General features: G+C 57.3%; 6 protein-coding genes across 6 annotated transcripts; 4 read left to right on the forward strand and 2 right to left on the reverse strand.

Annotated features, from left to right (window-relative positions):
• Nucleotides 1-138: 138 nt before the first annotated feature.
• L226DRAFT_526165 (uncharacterized protein) lies at nt 139-1,946 on the forward strand (the record flags this gene model as incomplete). The annotated part of the gene is made up of 3 exons (XM_067679035.1): nt 139-600; nt 673-744; nt 885-1,946. The coding sequence occupies 3 exons, from the start codon at nt 139-141 to the stop codon at nt 1,944-1,946; spliced, it is 1,596 nt and encodes a 531-aa protein (XP_067530717.1).
• Nucleotides 1,947-4,378: 2,432 nt separating this feature from the next.
• On the reverse strand, nt 4,379-6,131 carry L226DRAFT_470621 (uncharacterized protein; the record flags this gene model as incomplete). The annotated part of the gene is made up of 5 exons (XM_067676318.1): nt 4,379-4,803; nt 5,105-5,243; nt 5,307-5,444; nt 5,593-5,876; nt 5,933-6,131. The coding sequence occupies 5 exons, from the start codon at nt 6,129-6,131 to the stop codon at nt 4,379-4,381; spliced, it is 1,185 nt and encodes a 394-aa protein (XP_067530718.1).
• A 632-nt stretch (nt 6,132-6,763) lies between these two features.
• L226DRAFT_539185 (uncharacterized protein) lies at nt 6,764-8,127 on the forward strand. The gene is made up of 3 exons (XM_067681637.1): nt 6,764-7,299; nt 7,349-7,959; nt 8,026-8,127. Exons 1-2 carry the CDS (start codon nt 6,873-6,875, stop codon nt 7,807-7,809), a joined length of 888 nt encoding a protein of 295 aa, XP_067530719.1. The 5' UTR covers nt 6,764-6,872; the 3' UTR covers nt 7,810-7,959; nt 8,026-8,127.
• Nucleotides 8,128-8,250: 123 nt separating this feature from the next.
• L226DRAFT_616381 (uncharacterized protein) lies at nt 8,251-10,319 on the forward strand. Its single transcript, XM_067686900.1, has 6 exons — nt 8,251-8,346; nt 8,401-8,534; nt 8,587-8,651; nt 8,706-9,527; nt 9,583-10,104; nt 10,162-10,319. The coding sequence occupies exons 3-5, from the start codon at nt 8,615-8,617 to the stop codon at nt 10,044-10,046; spliced, it is 1,323 nt and encodes a 440-aa protein (XP_067530720.1). The 5' UTR covers nt 8,251-8,346; nt 8,401-8,534; nt 8,587-8,614; the 3' UTR covers nt 10,047-10,104; nt 10,162-10,319.
• Nucleotides 10,320-10,632: 313 nt separating this feature from the next.
• L226DRAFT_539188 (acyl-CoA N-acyltransferase) lies at nt 10,633-11,827 on the forward strand. Its single transcript, XM_067681638.1, has 2 exons — nt 10,633-10,654; nt 10,712-11,827. Exon 2 carries the CDS (start codon nt 10,885-10,887, stop codon nt 11,686-11,688), a length of 804 nt encoding a protein of 267 aa, XP_067530721.1. The 5' UTR covers nt 10,633-10,654; nt 10,712-10,884; the 3' UTR covers nt 11,689-11,827.
• Nucleotides 11,828-17,881: 6,054 nt separating this feature from the next.
• On the reverse strand, nt 17,882-19,429 carry L226DRAFT_470718 (uncharacterized protein; the record flags this gene model as incomplete). Its single annotated transcript, XM_067676329.1, has 7 exons — nt 17,882-18,065; nt 18,144-18,270; nt 18,329-18,402; nt 18,556-18,775; nt 18,832-18,972; nt 19,037-19,138; nt 19,192-19,429. The coding sequence occupies 7 exons, from the start codon at nt 19,427-19,429 to the stop codon at nt 17,882-17,884; spliced, it is 1,086 nt and encodes a 361-aa protein (XP_067530722.1).
• Between the last annotated feature and the right edge of the window lie 435 nt (nt 19,430-19,864).

Consider the following 19,864-nt stretch of genomic DNA (forward strand, 5'->3'; position numbering starts at 1 on the left):
CATTGCTCCGCCGGAGGCTTGAACCCCCTTCGACGCCGTATACTCAATCTGGTTCTTAATTCTCGACGCCCCTAATTAACGCATCGCACCTGCTGCCTCGATATCAACTGTAATCGCTCGCTCCTTGTCTCTATGAACATGTCACGCAACGCTGCAGACGCGCCATCTTCTGCTCCTAGTAATCCTACCGACGAACAACTCCGCAGGACGTCCCGCGACTTCCGCCGCACGCCCTCACGTTCTCCCTCCAGACGCACGCTCCCTACAGACCCCCAACCCCTCCGAGGAGCTTCCCCCTCCAGCCACATCGCTTCACAGCCCATCCCGTCCACCTCCTCATCCCGCATCGACACCGACACGGCCGCCGCCACAACACACGCGTCAGACCCCGAATCCTCCTCTCGCAGGAGGAAGCGCGAGCGCTCGAGCCCTTCGGGGTCATCCTCACAAGGCGACATGGCAGACACGGAAATGGAAGGAGGCCCGAGCAAGCCCTCGCCTTCCGAGAGTGCTCCCGAGGGCCCGCCACCCAAGAAGAAACGGACACGGACGTTGACCACGCCACACCAGGCAGCCGTCCTCCATGCACTGCTCGCGCAGGTACGTCGTCGTCGCCCGTGGCCATCTCCGCGAACCCGTCTTCTCGCCCCGCACTAACGCCCGTCGTCATAGTCCCGCTTCCCCACCACGCAGATGCGCGAGGAGGTCGGCCGGTCAATAGGCCTGAGTGCTCGCAAAGTACAGGTACGTCGTCCTTCCCTTGTTCACAGACGGATGCTCATCCTTTCTCCTTTCCGTTGTTCCTCGTGCCAAGATCTGGTTCCAGGCAAGCATGATTCTCCTGCTTTCGCGTACCTAGTGATCGTGCTGACCGCGCGCTACAGAACCAACGTCAGAAGGCACGTCGGCCCCGCGGCCAGGCGTCTACCACCTCCGCTCCCCTCACTCGTCCGCCCCAGTTTGGGCCCTTCACGAATGCGCCGCCCGGCACCTCAGGCGACGTGAGCCCCACAACCTTTACCGGTCTCCCAGCTGCGAGTCCGGAGGGCTTCTTTTCGCGCGGCCCTGGCGGCGTTGGAGAGATGGCGTACGGCGGCGCGAGCGCGCCTTCTAGCGCATCTTCAGAGCGGTTCGCGCATTCTTCCCATCGAGATGCCTATCTTGCCGAGGAATACGCGAGATCTGGGATGCCCCCGACGCAGCTCGCGGGCCCCGGTATCCCCGGCTCGAGCCGGCGCGCCACCTTCGAGGACCAACCGTGGAGGACGCACCCCCAGCCGTTCTCCTCGTCACGACCGTCAACGTCGGCGGCATCCTTGGAGGCATCAGAGCTATATAGACTCACTCCTCGCCCAGGCAGACCTGCGGGCGAGCAGGGTCCCGAGCTGACCCTGACGCTTCCCCCGGTTATGACGAATGTCCCGCGCTCTCGGGGAGGACCCATGTCGAGCCCCATCAGCCCTCTCAGCGCAGGCGCGTACCCGTCCCTTGCGTCGCTGAGCGCGCTCGAAGCAGGCACGTCCGCTCAACGCCCGCGGTCCTTCGACGAACCGCGACGGACACTCCCGCCCCCGAACGTCGACTTCTCTGCGCCCCGCCCCGTGCTCAACATTCCACCGCCGTTCACGCTGCAGCCGCAGCCACAGTGGGACGATCCCGCATTCTCTCCGTTCTCCCGCCGCCGCTCCCCGCCCGCGCTCCCGCACGGTGTTGCGCCCCCGTTTGGCAGCTCGCCGACGTCACCGTTTCGGCCAGAGCCGCTCCCGAGCCTCTCGAGTGTCATTCCCATGTCGCACACGGCCCCGCCGATGCGCAGCCCGGAATCTCCTATCCCCCGCACGCGTTCGCGTTTCGACCCCGTACGATCTACGGCAGGCCGTGCACCGCCAGAGCACCCTGCACGACCCGGATTCCACGACTCCGCCGACGAACCGCCTGCTCGCTAGTCCACCACACTACTGCTAACCACTCGCTAATACTGCCCGCCGAAAACCCGGCAGGCATGCGCCGCGGAGCCTGCGTCCGCCCGCGCGTTGTGTATATTTCTCTCTCTCTGCCTCGCTCTCTGCTGCGATAACGGCAGCGCTCTCACCCACCCACGATCATTTCGCTCGAGTTGACTCTGACGTCTTTTCACGAACTCTGCCACGTTCACACACTTACGCAGTATAGCGCACTGTACCCGCTCCCTAATCAGATTCTGGAATGCTCTCTCGCTCGTTTACACGTACGCACGGTGCCCCGCTTAATATGCTTAATATCGCTCTTTGCTCCGCTACCGTACTACCATACGGCCTACACACGCGTATAATCCCGCTTTCGTTCGTTTAACCGCATCCATGCGCTCGCACCGCGTATCCGTACCTTACCTCCTCTCATCGATGGTTCATAGTACACCCCACTGACCATCCATCATCTCTCTTCCCTTTCTCGCAAACCCCCGAGACTTCCCGTTCCCATACACACTCACACCCTCATACATACTGTACACCCCATATATTCGCCGCACAGGCACCAGCCCACACTACAGTACGCGTCCAGCACCTTGTCATCTGCATCATCTGTCCCACTGTCACTAACAACGGCTCTCCGTCTACTGTAGCGTACGAACCACAGAGGAAAAGTAGTTAATCTCTGCTCGAATTAAGTAGCGTACAGAACACTAAGCAGCAATTGTAGTACCTCCTCTACCCCGGCCCCGAACCTCCCGGTGTGAACAATCGTTCGCCTAGTGTTGTTCTACACGACAGATGATTCGCCACAACCCACGGCCGGCAAAAACTGCGTTCTGGATACTACAACATACATTTGTCACGCCTTCCGCGACTTGAGCCTGTTCTTCAACAGCCTCTCCTGCGACATGAGGCCTTCAAGATGAGACGGAGACGAGTCCCCAGCCGCGGTATCGGCCCCATCTCCGGTCCTGTTTCCGGGTCCATGTCCAGTACCATTGCCTGCACCCGATTCCACGGCAGAGGCACCCTGCAACTTGAATGCTGCCCGCTTTGCGGCAGCGAGCCTGACACGGAGTTGTGCCTGGCTACGCAGCTGAGCCTCTCGCCGCCCGGCATCTAGCTCAAGCTCAGACTCCGCAGCCACGACGTTAAGGTCTGCAGGCGTGTCGCGAGTGCCAGCACCGGCACCAGCACGCGTGCCAGCGGACGACACCCCAGCCTGAGATTCGCCAGGGCCATCGCGGGGATGAGTCAGGGCAGGGGCTGACGACGACGACGAAGACAATTGAGCCTCCAAGTTCTCAGCGGTGGGAGTGGGAACGGTCCCGGCCAAAGATCGCTTCTCGAGCTCCAGCTTCTGCATGAGCAGGAAACGTGGATCAGCGGGTATGGCACCGCTTCCTTTTCCTTGTCCTGTCGACCGTGGGGGCACGTAACCGCAATTAGCATACGAGTAATCGCAAGAAAGATCGGGCTGGCCTGGCACAACCGCTGCGGCTGCTTACCTGCAGGATGCGATGCCGAGGAGATGGAGATGGACATGTCGCTGCCTGCCGCCGATCCCCCAGCGACGCTCGTGCCCGCTGAGTGGTGCTTCTCGCTGGAGTGGCGTCCGGCGGTTCCGGAATGCTGTGTGTCTGACGTGCGGCGAGAAGCGGCGGGAGGATCCTCTGACGAAGACGGCCTGTCAGGTCGTGCTTGCGTGCGTACGACCGTCGCAGCAGTAGAAGTGCTCTTGCTTGCCTTGAGTGCTGATAGGGTGTCTCGGCGTGAGCCTGGCCCCCCGGGGTTAACGACAGCCCGGGAGTAAGCAGCGGTTGACGAAACAGGGTCCGACAGCCGTAGGAGTAGCGACGGCACGGTGTCGTCGGATGGAGGTGCATCGACATCCTCAGGGCGCAGGGCTTGGTCGCCAGAGACAGACGCTGGGGCAGCTGGGGCTTGTGACTGGGACGATGGTACAGGCTCCGGTCCCGACCCGCCCTCTCTCTGTCCGATCGGGCGTAGTTCTCTGCTTCCTCCGGCAAGGTGCTGCTGCATCGTCTGCCATGCATTACGGCGGATACGGATGGGCTGCTTTGCCTGCCTGGGAGCCGGTCCCGAGGCCGACGCCTCCGCAACGTCGGTGGCACTTGCAGTGGAGACACCTGCAGTGCGAGGAGGCGTCGATAACACGGCATCATTGTCTTCAAAACGGGGGACCGAGCTGCCCCGCGCGGTGGTATGTCTGCCGGCATCATCACCGCCACCGAGGGCGATAGCATCGGCCTGGCGTGAGGACGGGGTGGGTGAATTGTCCGCATTAACGTCTTCGGCGCGCTGCTTCCCCTTCCTATCGCATCTATCGTCGGTGCCATTTGAACCACCTCGTCCTGTAGCATGGCTGGGCTGTGCGGTGCGATGATCGGGTAATAGACCCGATGTTACGCTGTCTGTCGAATGCGACCGGGGTCGCTGGCTGCGTCCGAAACGATGTTCGTGCCGATCTTCATCTCGAGCTCGGAGATTCTTTGTTTCTTCGCGGAGAGAGCGCACGGGCGGGGCACTGTCTCGCGAGGCGGGAGATTGCGATCTTGGGTGCGGTCGACGTCGGGGAGACGGAGAATGTCTTGCAGAATCGTCTCGAGAGCGTGTTCGCGAACGGGACCGGGACCGAGAGCCTGAGTACCACCGTCTGCTGACCCGCTGAGGAGCGTTCGGCATTGGAACATTGGGCGGTGCATCGTACTATTGTTTGCCATGAATACCGCCGCTATGGGGCCTAGAGCAGGGCACGAGTATCTCACCTGAACATTTTTGTCGTAAGCTGATAGGTCACGATAGGGCGAGCGAAGGTAGCAATACAGTTCTGTACACAGATGAAACGTGGTCAGTGGCTAGAACATGCAACAGACGCTGAAGCACGATGGCACACGAGCTTGGCTGGTAACGGGTGTCCGTAAGTCCGGAGAGCAGCGAATAACATGATTGGGTGCAAACTGCAGTGAAGTGACCGGAGCTTGTCGAACATTGAGAAGTAAGGGGGACCACGTCGCGGGCAAGAACATATAGCCGAGACGGACAGCTCATGAACGGCATTCTCTCACAGTTGCCAACACAAACAATAGAGACGGAACCACGGAGAGTGACCGAAAATGGAAGAAGCTCACCATGTGCGAAATGCTCCGCGTTCGCGCGTTCATGCCCGCCCTCGGCATCCATGTCCAGGAACTCAGATAGGAGCCGGACGGCTGGTTCAGAGCGGATATCCAGAGATTTCATGAGTGACACCATGAACGTTGTCAAGAACTAAGCGTGCACGCCGTGAGGTTAGCTCATGGGTCTTCAAAAGTCGACCCGTCCTTCACAAACCTCGACGTCCAATTCGGACCATACTCTCAATTCACGGCGGATGAACACGGTGGCTCGAGATATGCTATCTTGGGAAGCGGCGAATTGGGCTGGAGTCGGGAAAGGTCGATAACGCGTGTATGGATTGGATGCTACGTGCTGGACCAAGTGTAATGTTAGGTCTAGCTGATGGGCGTACACGCATCTTGACGCGGAGCAATCGCGGAACCCTCCGAATGCTTGTTGCCGCACCGAAAGCCTTTTGGGAAGCTTGTGGAAACAATCCGAGTGAAAATAAGAAACACACCTTCGCGTAAAGCCGATGCCTGTACACCCATCTCCGCTTCTCGATCGCCCGCTCCAGCTCATCAGCCTCCTCCAGCTCTCTCCGTCGACGTTGTCCCCAGAGGATTTCTCGTCGCCGTGCAACTCTCTGGCGAGCATTTGCCTGTATCACGGCAGGACTTTCCGGTTGAGGGGACGTGCGTAGAGGGGGCAAGTAGTGCTTCTGATAGTCATATTTCGAGCGGATGTGGTGCATGAGGTACTTCCCTACGTCCTGAGAACATAGCGGACATCTGCGAGACTGTTCTGCATCAGCTCCCCAGTCAGTTCGCAGTGTGCAGGCGCGAGAAGAAAGCATTCACCTGTCCAGATGAGGAGACACTCGAAGCAGAACTCGTGTGAGCATGTCGGGATCATGGTCCTGTCGGCGTAAGGCTGTAAACAAATACTGCAGTGTTCCGCATCAGAGTCTTCAAGTTCAGTAATATCCCCAGACTGAAGCTCTGGTGGCGGACTACTTTCAAGTTCGAGTTTGATTCGTTTGGTTGGTGGGCTAGTCATAGCAACCATTAACCTCGCATGAGTAATAGTATGCGCCTTATGGTGGGATCAGAGGTTGTGGAGGAGGAGGACAAGCGTCTGTAGGCGGGCCAGACTCTAGTTCTGGTCCTGTGACGGGTGTCACCTGGTGTTGTCACATATTAGCGAAGAAGCTCCGAAACGCCGCGGACTCAGTCACACTGCTTAGGCTGTATCACCTCGCGTATTCGAGACACTTTGGCTAATGTCTTCTTATCAATGCGTACAAGCGGAGCAGATGGCACCTGCCCTGCCAATGGTATGTACTAGCCCCCGACTTCTCTGTGACTCTGAGCTGAATTTCGTTAGACAGAGACCGAGACTATGAAGCGGTTTGACCTTCCGGTCGAGCTCTGGGACGTCATAACCGAATATCTACGAGATGACACGGACTCGCTGAAGAGCTGTTCACTCATTTGTAATGCGTGGACGCATAGAAGCCAGTGTCGTCTCTTCGACACTCTTTCCTACTCCGATCGCAGAAAGAGTGGAGTCGCACCCCCTCCTGATGACCTTGTCTCTTTCATATCCACGTCGCCGCACATCGCACAGCACATACACACCCTAGACCTAAATCGCTGCACTAATTTTCCATTCAGTTCTCTGCTGTCTATCCTATCCTGCCTCCGCAATCTCCGCGACTTGAAGTTTGACCAGGTAGACATATTCGATGAGCAGGGTGACAGCGGAGGTACACAATCATTGTCGCCTCCTCAGCAGCTCATGGGCCCCCTCAAAGTGTTCTCTTTCATCGATTGCAACGCGACCAGCGCCGTATTTCATCACATTCTGGGTCTCTTTCCCTTCATCGCTCACATCAAGTTGAGCAGTGGATTGTGGTCCTCAAACACCAGGAGCGACAACTGGACCATGTACGACTCGTCCGAGCTCTCCTCCCTTAGCTTGACCGTCGACGCACTGTACATCTACAACCTGCGCTGGGACACGATCTCCACCCTCCTCCGCCACAACTCGACGATTGCCAAAAACATCACCTCTCTGCGTCTGAGCATGGTGTTCGAGTACTACTCGCCGAGAGTTGTCGGCGAGCTGCTGGTCCAGATGTCGTCTCTACGACACGTCCATATTGGGCCGTATCCAACTCATCTTGGCTCGTCGCAACTGTGGATGGAGTATTCCCATGGCCAGGGTGCGCACAGACTCCGCCTCATGATGATTTCGCGCTGACCTACCACCAGCTTTCCAGGATCTTCGTCTTTCACAATGCCACCAGCTAGAGTCCGCGGAGTACAGTTTCCTTTTGACGACAAATGCGGCCGAAATGGCCGTGCACCTCGCACTTCTCGTGCAAGCGGACCTCCCGGCGTCGGCTCGCGAGCTTCGTTTCTCGTTCTTCGAATCCATCCCATGGTGTGCCGCACCGCCAAAGTCCGAGGCGGACCGCGAAGCGTGGACTCTGCTGGACCGCAGGATGCTGCACACTCCGTCGCGCATCCGCTTTTGCATTTCGAACGCTAGGGATCCCCGGACGCAGGCGCTAGACTGGCAAGAGGTGTCCGTGGTGCAGGCATTCTTCGACGCGGCTCTCCCGGGCGTCACGGCCACAGGCAGACTGTCAGTCCTGGGTGGTGCCCCGGTCTCTCCCAGTGCATCTCGCAGCTGCGCGTGCTCGGCTTGCGCTTCGCCGGGCGGGCAATAATCTCGGAGTAAGCGTTCAAGTTTATGGTCCGAGTGTCCTTCGCAGCTTGGCCAGACTCTCGAGCAAACTCGGTTCCGATCCCAGCTACGATCCCCCTCACTTATTGTTATACTTATCCTGAGCCTCGCGCATCAGTGATTAAAACCACAGGTGAGTCTGATGCCCCTTCTAAACGACGAATGAATAGGATTCACTAACATGCTGGTTACACACGCGGGGCTCGCTCGTACTCTATGACACACTCCTTCTAGTCTCTCCTGCATGGTGCGACTCGTCGCTTGAGTATCGGCGAAGCGGGATCATACTGCCGCCCCGGCGCCGGCGACTCATAGCTGGGAATCGGATAACGCTGGGCTGGTCGTTACCCTCATACCTTCGCCGGGATCTCTCTTCCCGTGTGTTTTATCTCTTCAACAACTTGACAAACGCCCATAGCACAAAGCGCCATGCAAGTTGTAAATACGCCGCAGTCGCACGCGTGATACATCAAAATCAGTACCGGAACTCGAACTGAGGTCAGAACCTGAACGAATCACTGTACGTATGTAGTCTTCGTTGCCGACCATGATGGTGATCATGGGAAGATAACAGAACGATCCGTTCCTTACCATCTCAGGACAGCACGCACTCAGTACTCAGCCCTCACCTCGTCTCTGATCCTCCGTACCTCCTCACGCCCCAAGCTCGTGTGAAGACCCAGGCTCGCGACACGTCTGCTCAGCCTGGTGCGCGACAACGCATAAAGCCAGTCTACTTGGCTGCTGACCTAGCTCGTAGAGATCCGGACTGAAGTGTAAGGGGAACTATGGACGACCAGGTATCGGGAGAGATCATTCGCGTTGGTACGTGCTTCCTCTAGTTTTCTCTCGAAGCTCTAGCTTACAGCGAGGTCACAGCGATGGAGGATGCGACCCCGACAATTCCAGTCGAGATATGGGACCTCATCTTGGACGAACTGTCCGGCGATACCAGCTCACTGAAGAACTGCTCGCTCGTCTGCAAGGCGTGGACTCCGAAGAGCCAGCGTTGCCTCTTTGACGTCCTCACATACTCCAACCACTGGCACGACCCCGACTCACTGCATCTCGACGACCTCGCCTCTTTCATATCCGCGTCACCGCACATCGCACAATACATTCGCACGCTGGAGCTCTGTTGGTGCAAGCAACTCCAGCTGTCTACTCTCCTGTCCATCCTCTCCTGCCTCCCCTATCTCCGAAACCTAGAGCTTGGTGACCGCCTCCACCTGCTGGACGACCATGGGGTTGCATCGTCACCGCCTACGCGGCGTATGGGACCTCTTGAATCGTTCTGTCTCAGCAGTTCTGAGGCGACCAGCGCTGTGTTCCACCACATCCTCAGTCTCTTTCCTTCCATTCCACGCGTCACGTTGAAGTATAGATATTGGGTGGAGAGGGGACGCTCGGATGATCCTTGGTACCTGTATAGTTCCTCCGGGCTTATTCCCCTCGACCTGGAGGTCGACACTCTATCCATCCACAACGTCCCCTGGGAGATGATATCTGCCATGCTTCACCACAACTCCACGATGGCCAAGACGATCACTTCGCTGCGCCTTCGCATGGTCCATGAGTACTACAGCCCGGCTAGGGTTGGCGCACTACTCGTTAAGTTGCCGTCTCTACGGCACCTCCAACTTGGGCCGTATTTCCCTACCCCGATGGACGAGCTGCGGGCGGAATATCCCGAGGGCCGGGGTAAGCACACAGAACCAGCTATCGCGCTGACGGACCTCAACTGACGTCTCACCAGCTTTCAAGGACCTCAAGCTTGCTCGATTCCCGCTGGAGACTGTCGAGTTCAGTTTCTGCCTGAAGGATCATGCGACCGAGATGCTCGAGCACTTCCAGCTGTTCATGGATGCGGACTTCCCGACGTGCGTCCGGGAGGTGCGGTTCTCGTTCTTCATGCCGCCCCATTATTGGTGTTTCGCACTCCCGAAGTCCCCAGGGGAGCTCGCGTCGTGGGCTCAGCTGGACCGCAAGATGTTGAACATCCCTTCGCACGTCCGCTTCCGAGTGGCCTACGTCGACGGGGACCGGGAGCGGTTCTTGACACAGAAGACAGTGTCTCCATTCAGAGCGTTCTGCGAAGGCGTTCTCCCCGGAATAACGGCCAAAGGCAGGCTGTCGGTCCTCACGGAGGCACCGGCGGTCCCTCACGGTGCACCGCGGGGCTGTATGTGCTCGTCTTGCGCTCCTGCTGAGCGCACATGATCTCGTCTGCACACCCACGAGTCGGGGATCTCGATTGGTCCGACAACCGACTGCACTGGTACGTGCTACGAATGATCCCACCTGCTTTCATTCAATTAGCTGATCGTGAGTGTAGAGAACAGGGATCCGCGAAGAGTCACGGCGGTCTACCTCAGCGTCAGACGCCTCGCGAGGATGCCCCGAGCATGTTATGCCATTGTCACGGCATCCATGAAACAATATTCGACAGAAATAGACTTACTCGTACTTCTACTCATGTATCTGCTCTTGCCTATTCTCAGCATCACCAAAACTTCGCACCCAGGACAACTCGGCGCGTCGAAATCACAAGACAGTGCCTCACGCGACAGAGAAGCCGAGTTGCTCCCTACAGAGGACATGCGCACATGCCGTCACATCATTGATAGCAAACGACATAGAAGATGGCACTGGAATCATATTTATACTCACAGGAGTTGAGGTTCATGTCATTGGAATTTGGCGGGACACGCGTCCGCGACGCGTAGAGTCACCCGTGACGTCACGCGTCAGTCACGTCGGTACTGAGCATTGACTCGACCTCCAGCGTCTTGCCATCAGGCCCACTCGCTCGTCGAGCATGGTCCATCGTCAGTCATCAACTGAGAGATCTGATACGGGTATGTTTGCTTACCAAACGTTGTCAGGTCATCTCCCACGTAGCCGGGTGGTGCGCGCTCCGATCGTCTCAAACACTCGGAGTCAGTACTAGCAGTACTACTTACTAGTCACAGGCAGCCAAGGGCCATCGACGAACGCATCCCTTAAAACCCCAAGTTGACTGATATATTTGACGCGTACTGTCTTCCATACCGTCAACATGTCTTGGATCAACGACTACCAACCTCCGTCTACTCCCGCTCTTCATTTCGGTGCCAGTGTCGTTCTTCCCGAGGCCGAGCTCTACGGCCCCACTCCCTACGACATCAACTTCGCCTATCCTCTACACGAGGAGACGCTTCAGAGCGACCGCGTCAAGCTGGTCCCTTTCATCCCCTCCGTCCACGCGGAGACGTACTGGCGACACGTCGGCGACCGCAAGAGGGAGATCTTCCGCTACTACCCCTTCATCTTCGGCACGCTCGAGGAAACGCTGTCCTTCTTCGAACGCTTCATCCGGCGGGACCCCCACGTCGTCCTCTTCGCGGTCATCGACAAGACGCGGCCAGATGCAGAGCATCCCGAGTGGGGCGGGAGCCTCGCGGGCCTCCTGACGACTTTCGACACATCCGTGGCGAACCTCGTGACGGAGATCGGATATGTCGTCGTGTTCCCCGAGTTCCGCGGCACGCACGTCGCGAAGCACATGGTCGGCGTGCTCTTGCGCTACCTGCTGCAGCTGCCGAGCCAGTCGCCGCCTGGGATCGGCTTCCGTCGCGTGCAGTGGCAGGCGCATCCGGACAACGCGCCGTCGCTCGGGTTGGCGCGGAGGATGGGGTTCAAAGTTGAGGGGAGGAAGACGTGGGCGTGGGCGCTTCCGGATGAGCTTGCTGAGATGGGAAGGGCTGGACGAGCGGGTGATCCTGTTGGCGGCCTCCCGGGGCGGGATTCGATTTGTTTGTCCTTGTGCTGGGATGAGTGGGAAGGTGGCGTGCGGGAGCAGGTGGAAGCGATTCTTCGCTGAGCAGTAGACGGAGAAGTCTATGTGCGCGTGTGATGTAACTTGTCCTTCTACAGAACCGTTGTCTTGTTGTGTCGGTGAGCTGTGTGGTCTTCTGTAACGTCGAAGAAGACATGCTGATGCTAGGTGAATTTAACCTCGGTTTTGCTCTGAACTGAGACGGTGCTGCACATTGCAAGCCAAATAACGATGCAAAATGGTATAGCGCCCGCTGCAATTGGGACACTGTCATTGCGCCTGCGGCTCTCCTTCGTGTTTTCAGGCCCCGGTCCGCCGTTTGAAGAATCTCGATCACTACCCCACCGTTCCTTCTCAAACTTCGCACACCACCTCTACCACCCTACCACACCTTGGCAAAAATACCACCTAGTCCTTATCATCTTCATGAGTTCACTTCTTGTGCCCCATACTCAGCCGGCGCTCCCCCTCGCTAACAGTCCTCGCTAGCCTCGGCGCTAGGCCACTCTACATCCCGACCCATTCCGACACCACGCTCGCCCTCCCGACATAGCCCGCCGTGTTGCGCGCTCACACCTGCCCTTTCGGCGCTCTCGCAGCTGCGGCACGGGCGCCCATGCCTTCCTCACCCGCCACCGCTCCAGCGCTCCCGTCGATCCCATGCATGTAAGTACGTTCAATCACATGTGGGACATCATTTGCCCTGCTCCTGCACGCTCACCATCACTTGCATCGCACCCCATTCCTTTCTCCCCAATGTATTCTAGCCACATTCTATAATAGATTGCGGCAATAAGCACGCTCACAGACACACATTTCACCGATTGTGCTACCCCTGTCCCACTTTCCGACCTCGCAACAGGCAAGCACATCGCATTTTGTCTTAAACCCCTCCATTCGTACTGTATAAATCATGTCCGAACGTCTTCAAGTCTGACGGTCTCATTTCGCCGAGCAACAACTCCATTACCCAAGGACGGCTCGGGTCCTCGCACTCGTCGTAAGTATACTCCACGCTATGTTACGAACATCATCTCTCTAATATCTCCCGCGTCCCGATTGTGTATATGTACACGATACACAGTATAGTCCCCTTGTCGCCTCTGGCCCCTACCCGTCCGACCGCATGATTGGACCTGGTACTCCAATATCAGGCACTATAACCCGGTGACTCGCCGCCATGTTGAAATGCCAGCCATTGCGATAGGGCCCCCATGCTCGCTCATGGGGCCCCTCGGGCCGGAAGACCCGTTTGGTTGCAACCGCCTTCGCCATCTCCTTCACCGGTATCCCCGTGTAGAATCCCAAAGCTGCATACGTCAGGTACACCATACCCGCCTCTGATGTCTTCAGACCACGCCAGGTATCGATCCCCCGGATCGGCTGGAGACGGCCGAGCCTCTCGGCCATTTCGACACACAGTGCTTCATCGGCCGCATCCAGTATCCGCCTGGGCTCCCCTGACAAGCTGTCAGGATCGGAAACGTGGTGCACATAGAAATCTCGTCCGCGAACTTTTGGCGATCAAGAAGAGCCGGGTGACAGCTCGACACCCTCGTCGTCGTATCCATGTGCCTCCATGCACTCGTGCACCAACGCTGCGTACACCGGCTCGGCATCAGCATTCCCTCCGAGCACTTCAGTCAACAGAGGCAGCGTGCGCTCCAGATGTGCCCGAAGCTCCCGTCTCCGAACAGAGTGCGGAGCTGCATATCTGCGCGCCACAGCGTCGTGACATAAGTCTGCGGGCCACACCAGCCTCGCCATCTGCAGGCGCATCACTGTCAGTGGTCATTCATCAATGTTTGACATTCGCCCACTTACCTCTTGCCCTGGCACATATTCCACCGACATCGCCCGGATCTCCTCAAAGGTGAACTTCTGCTTTGCGCCCAACTTCGCGCGCAGTCGGGCCACCTCAAAAGGTGCGCAGTTGGCTCGATTATGGTCCAGCCACAACACCGACTCAGACGGCTGCAGCACGGCTTCCTTCTCCTCCACATCGACCTCCACGCACTCCGCCGGATAAGCCCGCCACGGGCACCCCTTCACGAGAGGCCTCTTGGCCACTACCATGCACCAATCGCCGACCGCAGGGCCATCCGTCCTACGCAGGCCGATTTTCGACCTATGTTCGCGTCAGCATCAGTGATTATTCGTACGTTGCACATTTACCTTTCTGAGGAGTTCGTCGTTTGTGACACCACGCCAGCGCCCGTCTCTCCATGGGCCACTGTACTTTCAGGCTTCGCCCGTGCTCGACGCGATGGTGGCAGCTCTGGCGTCTCTCCGATGTCCACCCCGCTCAGCCTTGATGAGCGACGGCGCTCTGACGTTGGAACCTCAGCGCGTGGGGCTCGAGAACGTGGTTTCCCGCTGCGACTGCCTATTGAGATGGACTCCGGTTGCGCAGGATGTCCCGCGGCTTGTTCATTTGCCCCCTCGGCGAATGTTGTTTGTGATATCCATACGACTCCCGTGGCCATGCCTGACCCTGCGCTTTGTGCTCCAGCACCATAAGGAGACGTTCGTTCGAGCGCATTCTGCTACAACAGATTCAGTGCCTGAACCCGTTTCTCCTTGAACAGGCATGACATACCGTGTGCCCATTCACATCGGACTCCACCGCCGTGCCGGTCGCGGTTTCCACATTGCCAGCTTCTGCCCGACCTGAGTCTCCGCCAGGCGATTTCGCGCAAGGCGATTCTGTGCCGGTCGCGGTTTCCACATTGCCAGCTTCTGCTCGACCAGAGTCTCCGCCAGGCGATTTCGCGCAAGGCGATTCTGCGCCATGTGATTCTCCTCCACTTGATTCCCTCCCAGCCGGTACTGCCCAAGGTGATGCTGCGGCAGGCGAATCGCGGCCAGGACATTGAGGTGGCACAGACGATTCCTCGCGAGGCCATTCCGGGCGAGGAAGTTGCAGTGGGACGGTTGTGTTTGCCAAGCCGGTCACTGGCACACTTGACGACGTCAACTCGGTGCGCGTAGCAACACCCTGCAGCTCTGTCATCGACGTAGCATTGGGTGCACTCATTCCACCCGCCGGTGACCCTACCGCCCCCCCCTGTCGGATAACCTCTTTTAAGCATTCTGGACATGAACATCCTGGTTCCCGCCTTACCGATGTATGATCCACCATCTCGTTTCCCACAGTCCCCCTGCCTTCTTGCGCATCTGACAATTGGTCTCCAGGCAGCAGGGCTACCAGACGAAGTATTAGCGCATCCCGTAGCTTTTCAGCATGCTGCGCGGTGAATGTGAGCGTGTCACTTGTGGGTGTTCGACCGCACAAGGTCTCCAAGATGAATTTGATGGCATAGATACCACAGTTCTTCGTGTTCCCTTGTTGCGGCACCGGTCGCTGAAGCCAGAAATGTCCATTCGTCAGTTCGGTATCTCCCTTGGTCTATCCCACAGGCTTGGCGGTTCACACGCACCACTTTTTCTGATGAGTAAGGTGACCATCCGTCTGCCAGTAGGTCCCGTTGATACCGCGCTCGGTACTCCCATTCCAAGAGCTTTAACACTCTCTGTGCCAGCATTAGTCAGTATTACGTCCCTCCCATGGCACCGTTCCAAACGCAGAGCTTTCACGCACCCCATAGAAGGCCTTGATGCGACGTGCATCGGCCAGACTGTCGTAGATGCTGATCGTTTTCTGTTCGAAGTCGACCACTGCCGTTATCCAGTGATTGACGTTCTCCCAGAACACCGGTATGACCAGCAGGTGCATCCGGAAGATATCCTATGACATGTGCTGATGCTTTAGCGTGGTATCGCAATTGGACTCAGGCACATACCAGACGATACCAGAACCCCCAGGTATGGCTCTTCGGGGGGGGCAAACCATGGGCTTCGACATCGGCGGATTTCACTCTTGGGGCGCGGTAAAGCAAACCAGCCGTGTTTTGCGGCGTCACGTAGACTCTGTCCATGTTAGGACGCAACTCGTTAGGTTCTCGCCCAAACGCCGTATCCCACAACCCTCCTCGGAGGTCGGTCAGAACTCCCGTCAACAGCGAGTCCATCATGTACTTCGTCAACCCTTTCGAGGTGCACATGACTTCGATTGCCCAGGTGTCGAAGTTCTCTTTCCCGACCAGCCATCCCTTCTTCGGTGGTGTCTTCAGGACCATGGCCAGTTTCTGGTGCATGTCAGCACGGGTCATGATGGACGGCTCGATGAGTCGATGTGTCTGGCGCACAGGTGAAGGCCCAGACTCGTCGGAGGGCCGGGCACTATTCAGCGACGGTGTCGCATTCACATTCCCAGGTATCGGTCCAGCTCGTTCGCCAGACGGCGCAGACTGACCGCTGTCTTTGGACCCGGTACCCGCGGTAATAGCCGATGGCGTTTTGGCCTGCTGGTCTAACGGTCTTGGTGCAAACTGGCAGGGACATGTCGGTCAGGGCTCTTTCACCACCTCAATGCGGTCATACAGTGCTCACCAGTTCCGGTAGAGAATCCCAATTGACTTTCGCTCCAAACGGTTCGAAAACTTCGCGAACGACCTCTGTAAGCAGGCCACCCTCATCTGTTACATACGACTTCCACAGCTCTTCGAATATCATCTTCAGATCGTCCACGTCCATGAGGGTGATCTTCTCCTGCGTGATATCAAAGTCCAGGAGGAGGCCCCACGCAAAGAGCAGCGACCAAAACCCGCACGATGTACCGTCGCTCTGCAACCCTGTCGGAACTTCATGGCATATCTCTGTTGTCGGCCGTAGGAAGGGGTCAAGATTCTGTGAACGCTGTGTTCAGCCCATTGGCCTGAGGCAGATTGCTCCCATCGATGCTTACCTCGTTCGTTTCAGCTCCGGGCACGCCCTCCGTGTACACCGTATGCAGCGCGGTGGCAATCATGTTCTGCTCCTCCAAGGTCAGAATCGCATTCCACGGGGTCTGGAGCGAGTTCCAGGAGGTTATTGTGCGTGGGGTCACGGCAACGTTGTGGAAGTGCACTGTCCAGTGACGATGTTCGAGGTGTATGAAGATGATGTGCCGCGCGATGCCTTCACGCCGTGAGTTCAGTAGTTCTGCGAAGTGGCTGTGTCCTTCGACCTGTAGCTGATGTTGATAGCGTTAATATTCCCACTCGTCATACGCCTCGATATCGCTACTCACATTTGCAAGGAAGCTTGCCGGGTCCGTTTGCAGCCGATGCGCGACTTCGCCTAGGCTTCCCGATGGAGTCGTCCACAGCACAATGCCATGTGCGCATGCGAGCACCGAACGGTTCATGCAATCCAAGAACAAGCGAACCTCCTCGGCAGCCAGCTCGTACGAAGGATCCTCCCAACGAGTGAAGTCCATCTCCGCCATCGCCATCTCTGTTGGGTGGAATTCGCCCGCATTGTCAGACAGGCTACCGTTGCCTCGCTCTTTCACAAACACCGCCGCTGTCTGGCGTGCCACCCTCGCCCGAGCTGCTCGAACGCCTGGCTCATCCAGCATCAGGCTGTTTCTGCTTAGGCGAATTGGCTTCGGTCGCCCAGGACGTTGAGAGAAACGGATCAGCGACGGGTGGTGCGTCGCCGATGAGATCTTGCGCGTTGGTGTGCCTTCCGGTGAACGTCCTTGCTTGTTGCGCTTGCTCGGGGTCCTATTACTCGGCGTGCGGTGCGGCTGCATAGCCTCCATTCGCCTCGGACGACCAGGTGAGGCATGCATGCCCGCTACGTTACCCATGTTAGTGTTCTGGCCTGACATGTACCACCCCGTACGCTCCCAGAGGCGCACCTTCATTCTCGGCCAACACTGGGAGCCCTTTCCGCAAAGCCGCGATCTTGCTCTTCAAGGCTTCCCGAGTGATGTCGTTCTTGAACCGTTCGTACACAGCATTCATTTGCTTCTCGTAGTGTTCGTCTGACCACATCTTCCGCTGTCTAGGCAATCCGAGCTCTTTCCTGGTCTGCTTCCTGGGCAACGCACCCCGTCGCTCTGATCTGGTTTCTACTTCTTCTCAAAGCGGTGATATTAGTGGCCATCGTGTACGAAAATGCCGACATTCCTTACCTAACCACCTCTGAATCGGTCCATTACACTTGTACAACTCTGCGGCCTTCAGATGGACACATGCCTTGCCCGTCTGCCTGTATGACTCGCAAGGACACTGTACCGGATTCAGACAGACATTTGACCAGTGCTCTGTCGCATGCGATTCGGAACTGTGTAGGGGTAACCATCGTCAACGTGAGTCTCGCCGTACTTGGGTCATACAAGGGAGGACACTCACGCTGGCACAACAACCGTGTAGAGCCCGTCCCCCTCATAGGTCACCAAGTCTGACTCCCAGATCTGGTACGCTAGATAGTTCAGCTCCACGAGCCGTCTATTCGCCTCACGATCGTCTGGCTGCCAGTGCTGATAGTACGGCAGGAAGTCGTTCAAGATTACTATCACCAATCTATCGAGCCTGGATAATTTCCACGCCGCATTGGAGTCGAAGCCGTCAGCCACCCCCAATCGAACTCACAAAGTTGAGCACACGTACCTTTTGTTCTCTCTGTTCATGAGAAACACTCCGTCGAAGGTGCGGAATGCTCTCTCCACCCAGTTATTCGTGTTCCACGGCCCATCGCGGGTCTGATCTGACGGCAAACCAATGTCTGTGAATATGGCTACATGCCGGTGAGTCACCGGTTCAACTAGGGTCCCATCGCAAAGCAGTCAACTTACGGATCCATTCCTCGGTGAACCAGTTCTGTTCGAAGTATGAGAGCAGATAGTTCCACTGGGCTTCACAACGTTCTCTGTCGAGCGGTTTGCGACGCTTGCTCCCCTTCGTTTTCCTACTCGCTGCGACGGTCTCCGAGGCGGAATTGGTCACGTCTTGCAGCCTTGCACATGATCCCGCAGGGGTAGATGGCAGCATCTCATTGTCGTCACCGTCCTCGGTCTGCGACATCACCAGCATCTCGAGAGATGTGAGAAAAGTTTGCTTGGCTTTCCCCCATCCCTCCCACGTCCGACATCGCTGCAGCTCACGAAAGATATAGATGATCTGGATCTTCAACTCCATGGAGAGCCTCATGGGCGACCCTCGATCACCGCTGTCGCACTCCAGGCGCATAATTGCTTGTACGGCATGAAATTGGCACAGGCGTATGGGCACTTGAGGGAAAACTGAGGTGGTGTTAGATTCGCACTCAGCTCACATCAACCATTCCACATCTACGTACCTTCTCGCAGGGCATACAACTCTGACAGGCATTTGTCGATCATGAAGTGTGACATACGGTACTCGTCGTCAACAATTTTGCGTGCCCCCTCGCGTATCCGCTCAACCTGTTCTGGAGACCGAGCCTCGATCGTTGCCCCGTCTATGCGTTCCAACGAGCATTAGCACGGTAGATAACTACGTTCATGTATTCACCTCTGGCTTACCTTGAGTTATAGCGATTGCACGCCGTCGGAGCTGGATTTTCACATCGCGCAGAAACTTGACGAGTGTGGCCGTTCGCGTGTTGGCCGAAAGCAATACGCAGCCTGTGAAACCACTTTCAGTCTCCCATGCGTTGGCATGACGTCTGCGTGCCTACCAGGAACCGCATGCATGCCCTCATTAATGGTGATGAGGAACGTAACCGCGGCGCGGTTCTCGTTCTTGTGCCGCCAGCTAGAATCCAGAGCCCACCCGCCAGTCGTACCGTTCAGGACCAGACTGTCCAGTGAAAAGCTATCCGTACAGCCGGCCATGAAGTCTGATAGGTGATCGGGTTTCTCGAAGTCGTGTGGAATGTACCTGCGAGCTGTCAGCACTTGGCTACGTTGTTGCATCGGTCGACGATGACTCACCCAAAGAGTCTAGTGTCGTCCATATTCACCAATATTGTAACTGCGAAGAACGGGTTGTTGTGTGCACGTTCTCGGTGCCGCCACATCTTCATCATATTTGCCACTTGCTTGCCAGTTAATCGGCGATGCGGCGGAGTCACATATCTGACCGTAACAGCCCCTCGCCCGACGGATAGAGCCGGCCCCTTGCCATCATTTTCATACGACTTCTGCAGCTCTGCGTGACCATCAGACGTGCTCAAGATGGTATATCCGTTTAATGTACCTTTCTTCACCAGCGACACTTTCGACCCTGACACCCGCAGGAGTTCCATGACGAGTAGTCGCTGATGCCGCGACGGCATGAGCTCTTGGATCTGGGCCCCTTCGGCATCTGGGTGTTGACCGTGCATCCAGATGTTAACTTGGTTCAGGTCG

The sequence above is a fragment of the Lentinus tigrinus genome (genome assembly GCF_003813185.1).
Source record: "Lentinus tigrinus ALCF2SS1-7 unplaced genomic scaffold L226scaffold_40, whole genome shotgun sequence".
Lineage (NCBI taxonomy): Eukaryota > Fungi > Basidiomycota > Agaricomycetes > Polyporales > Polyporaceae > Lentinus > Lentinus tigrinus.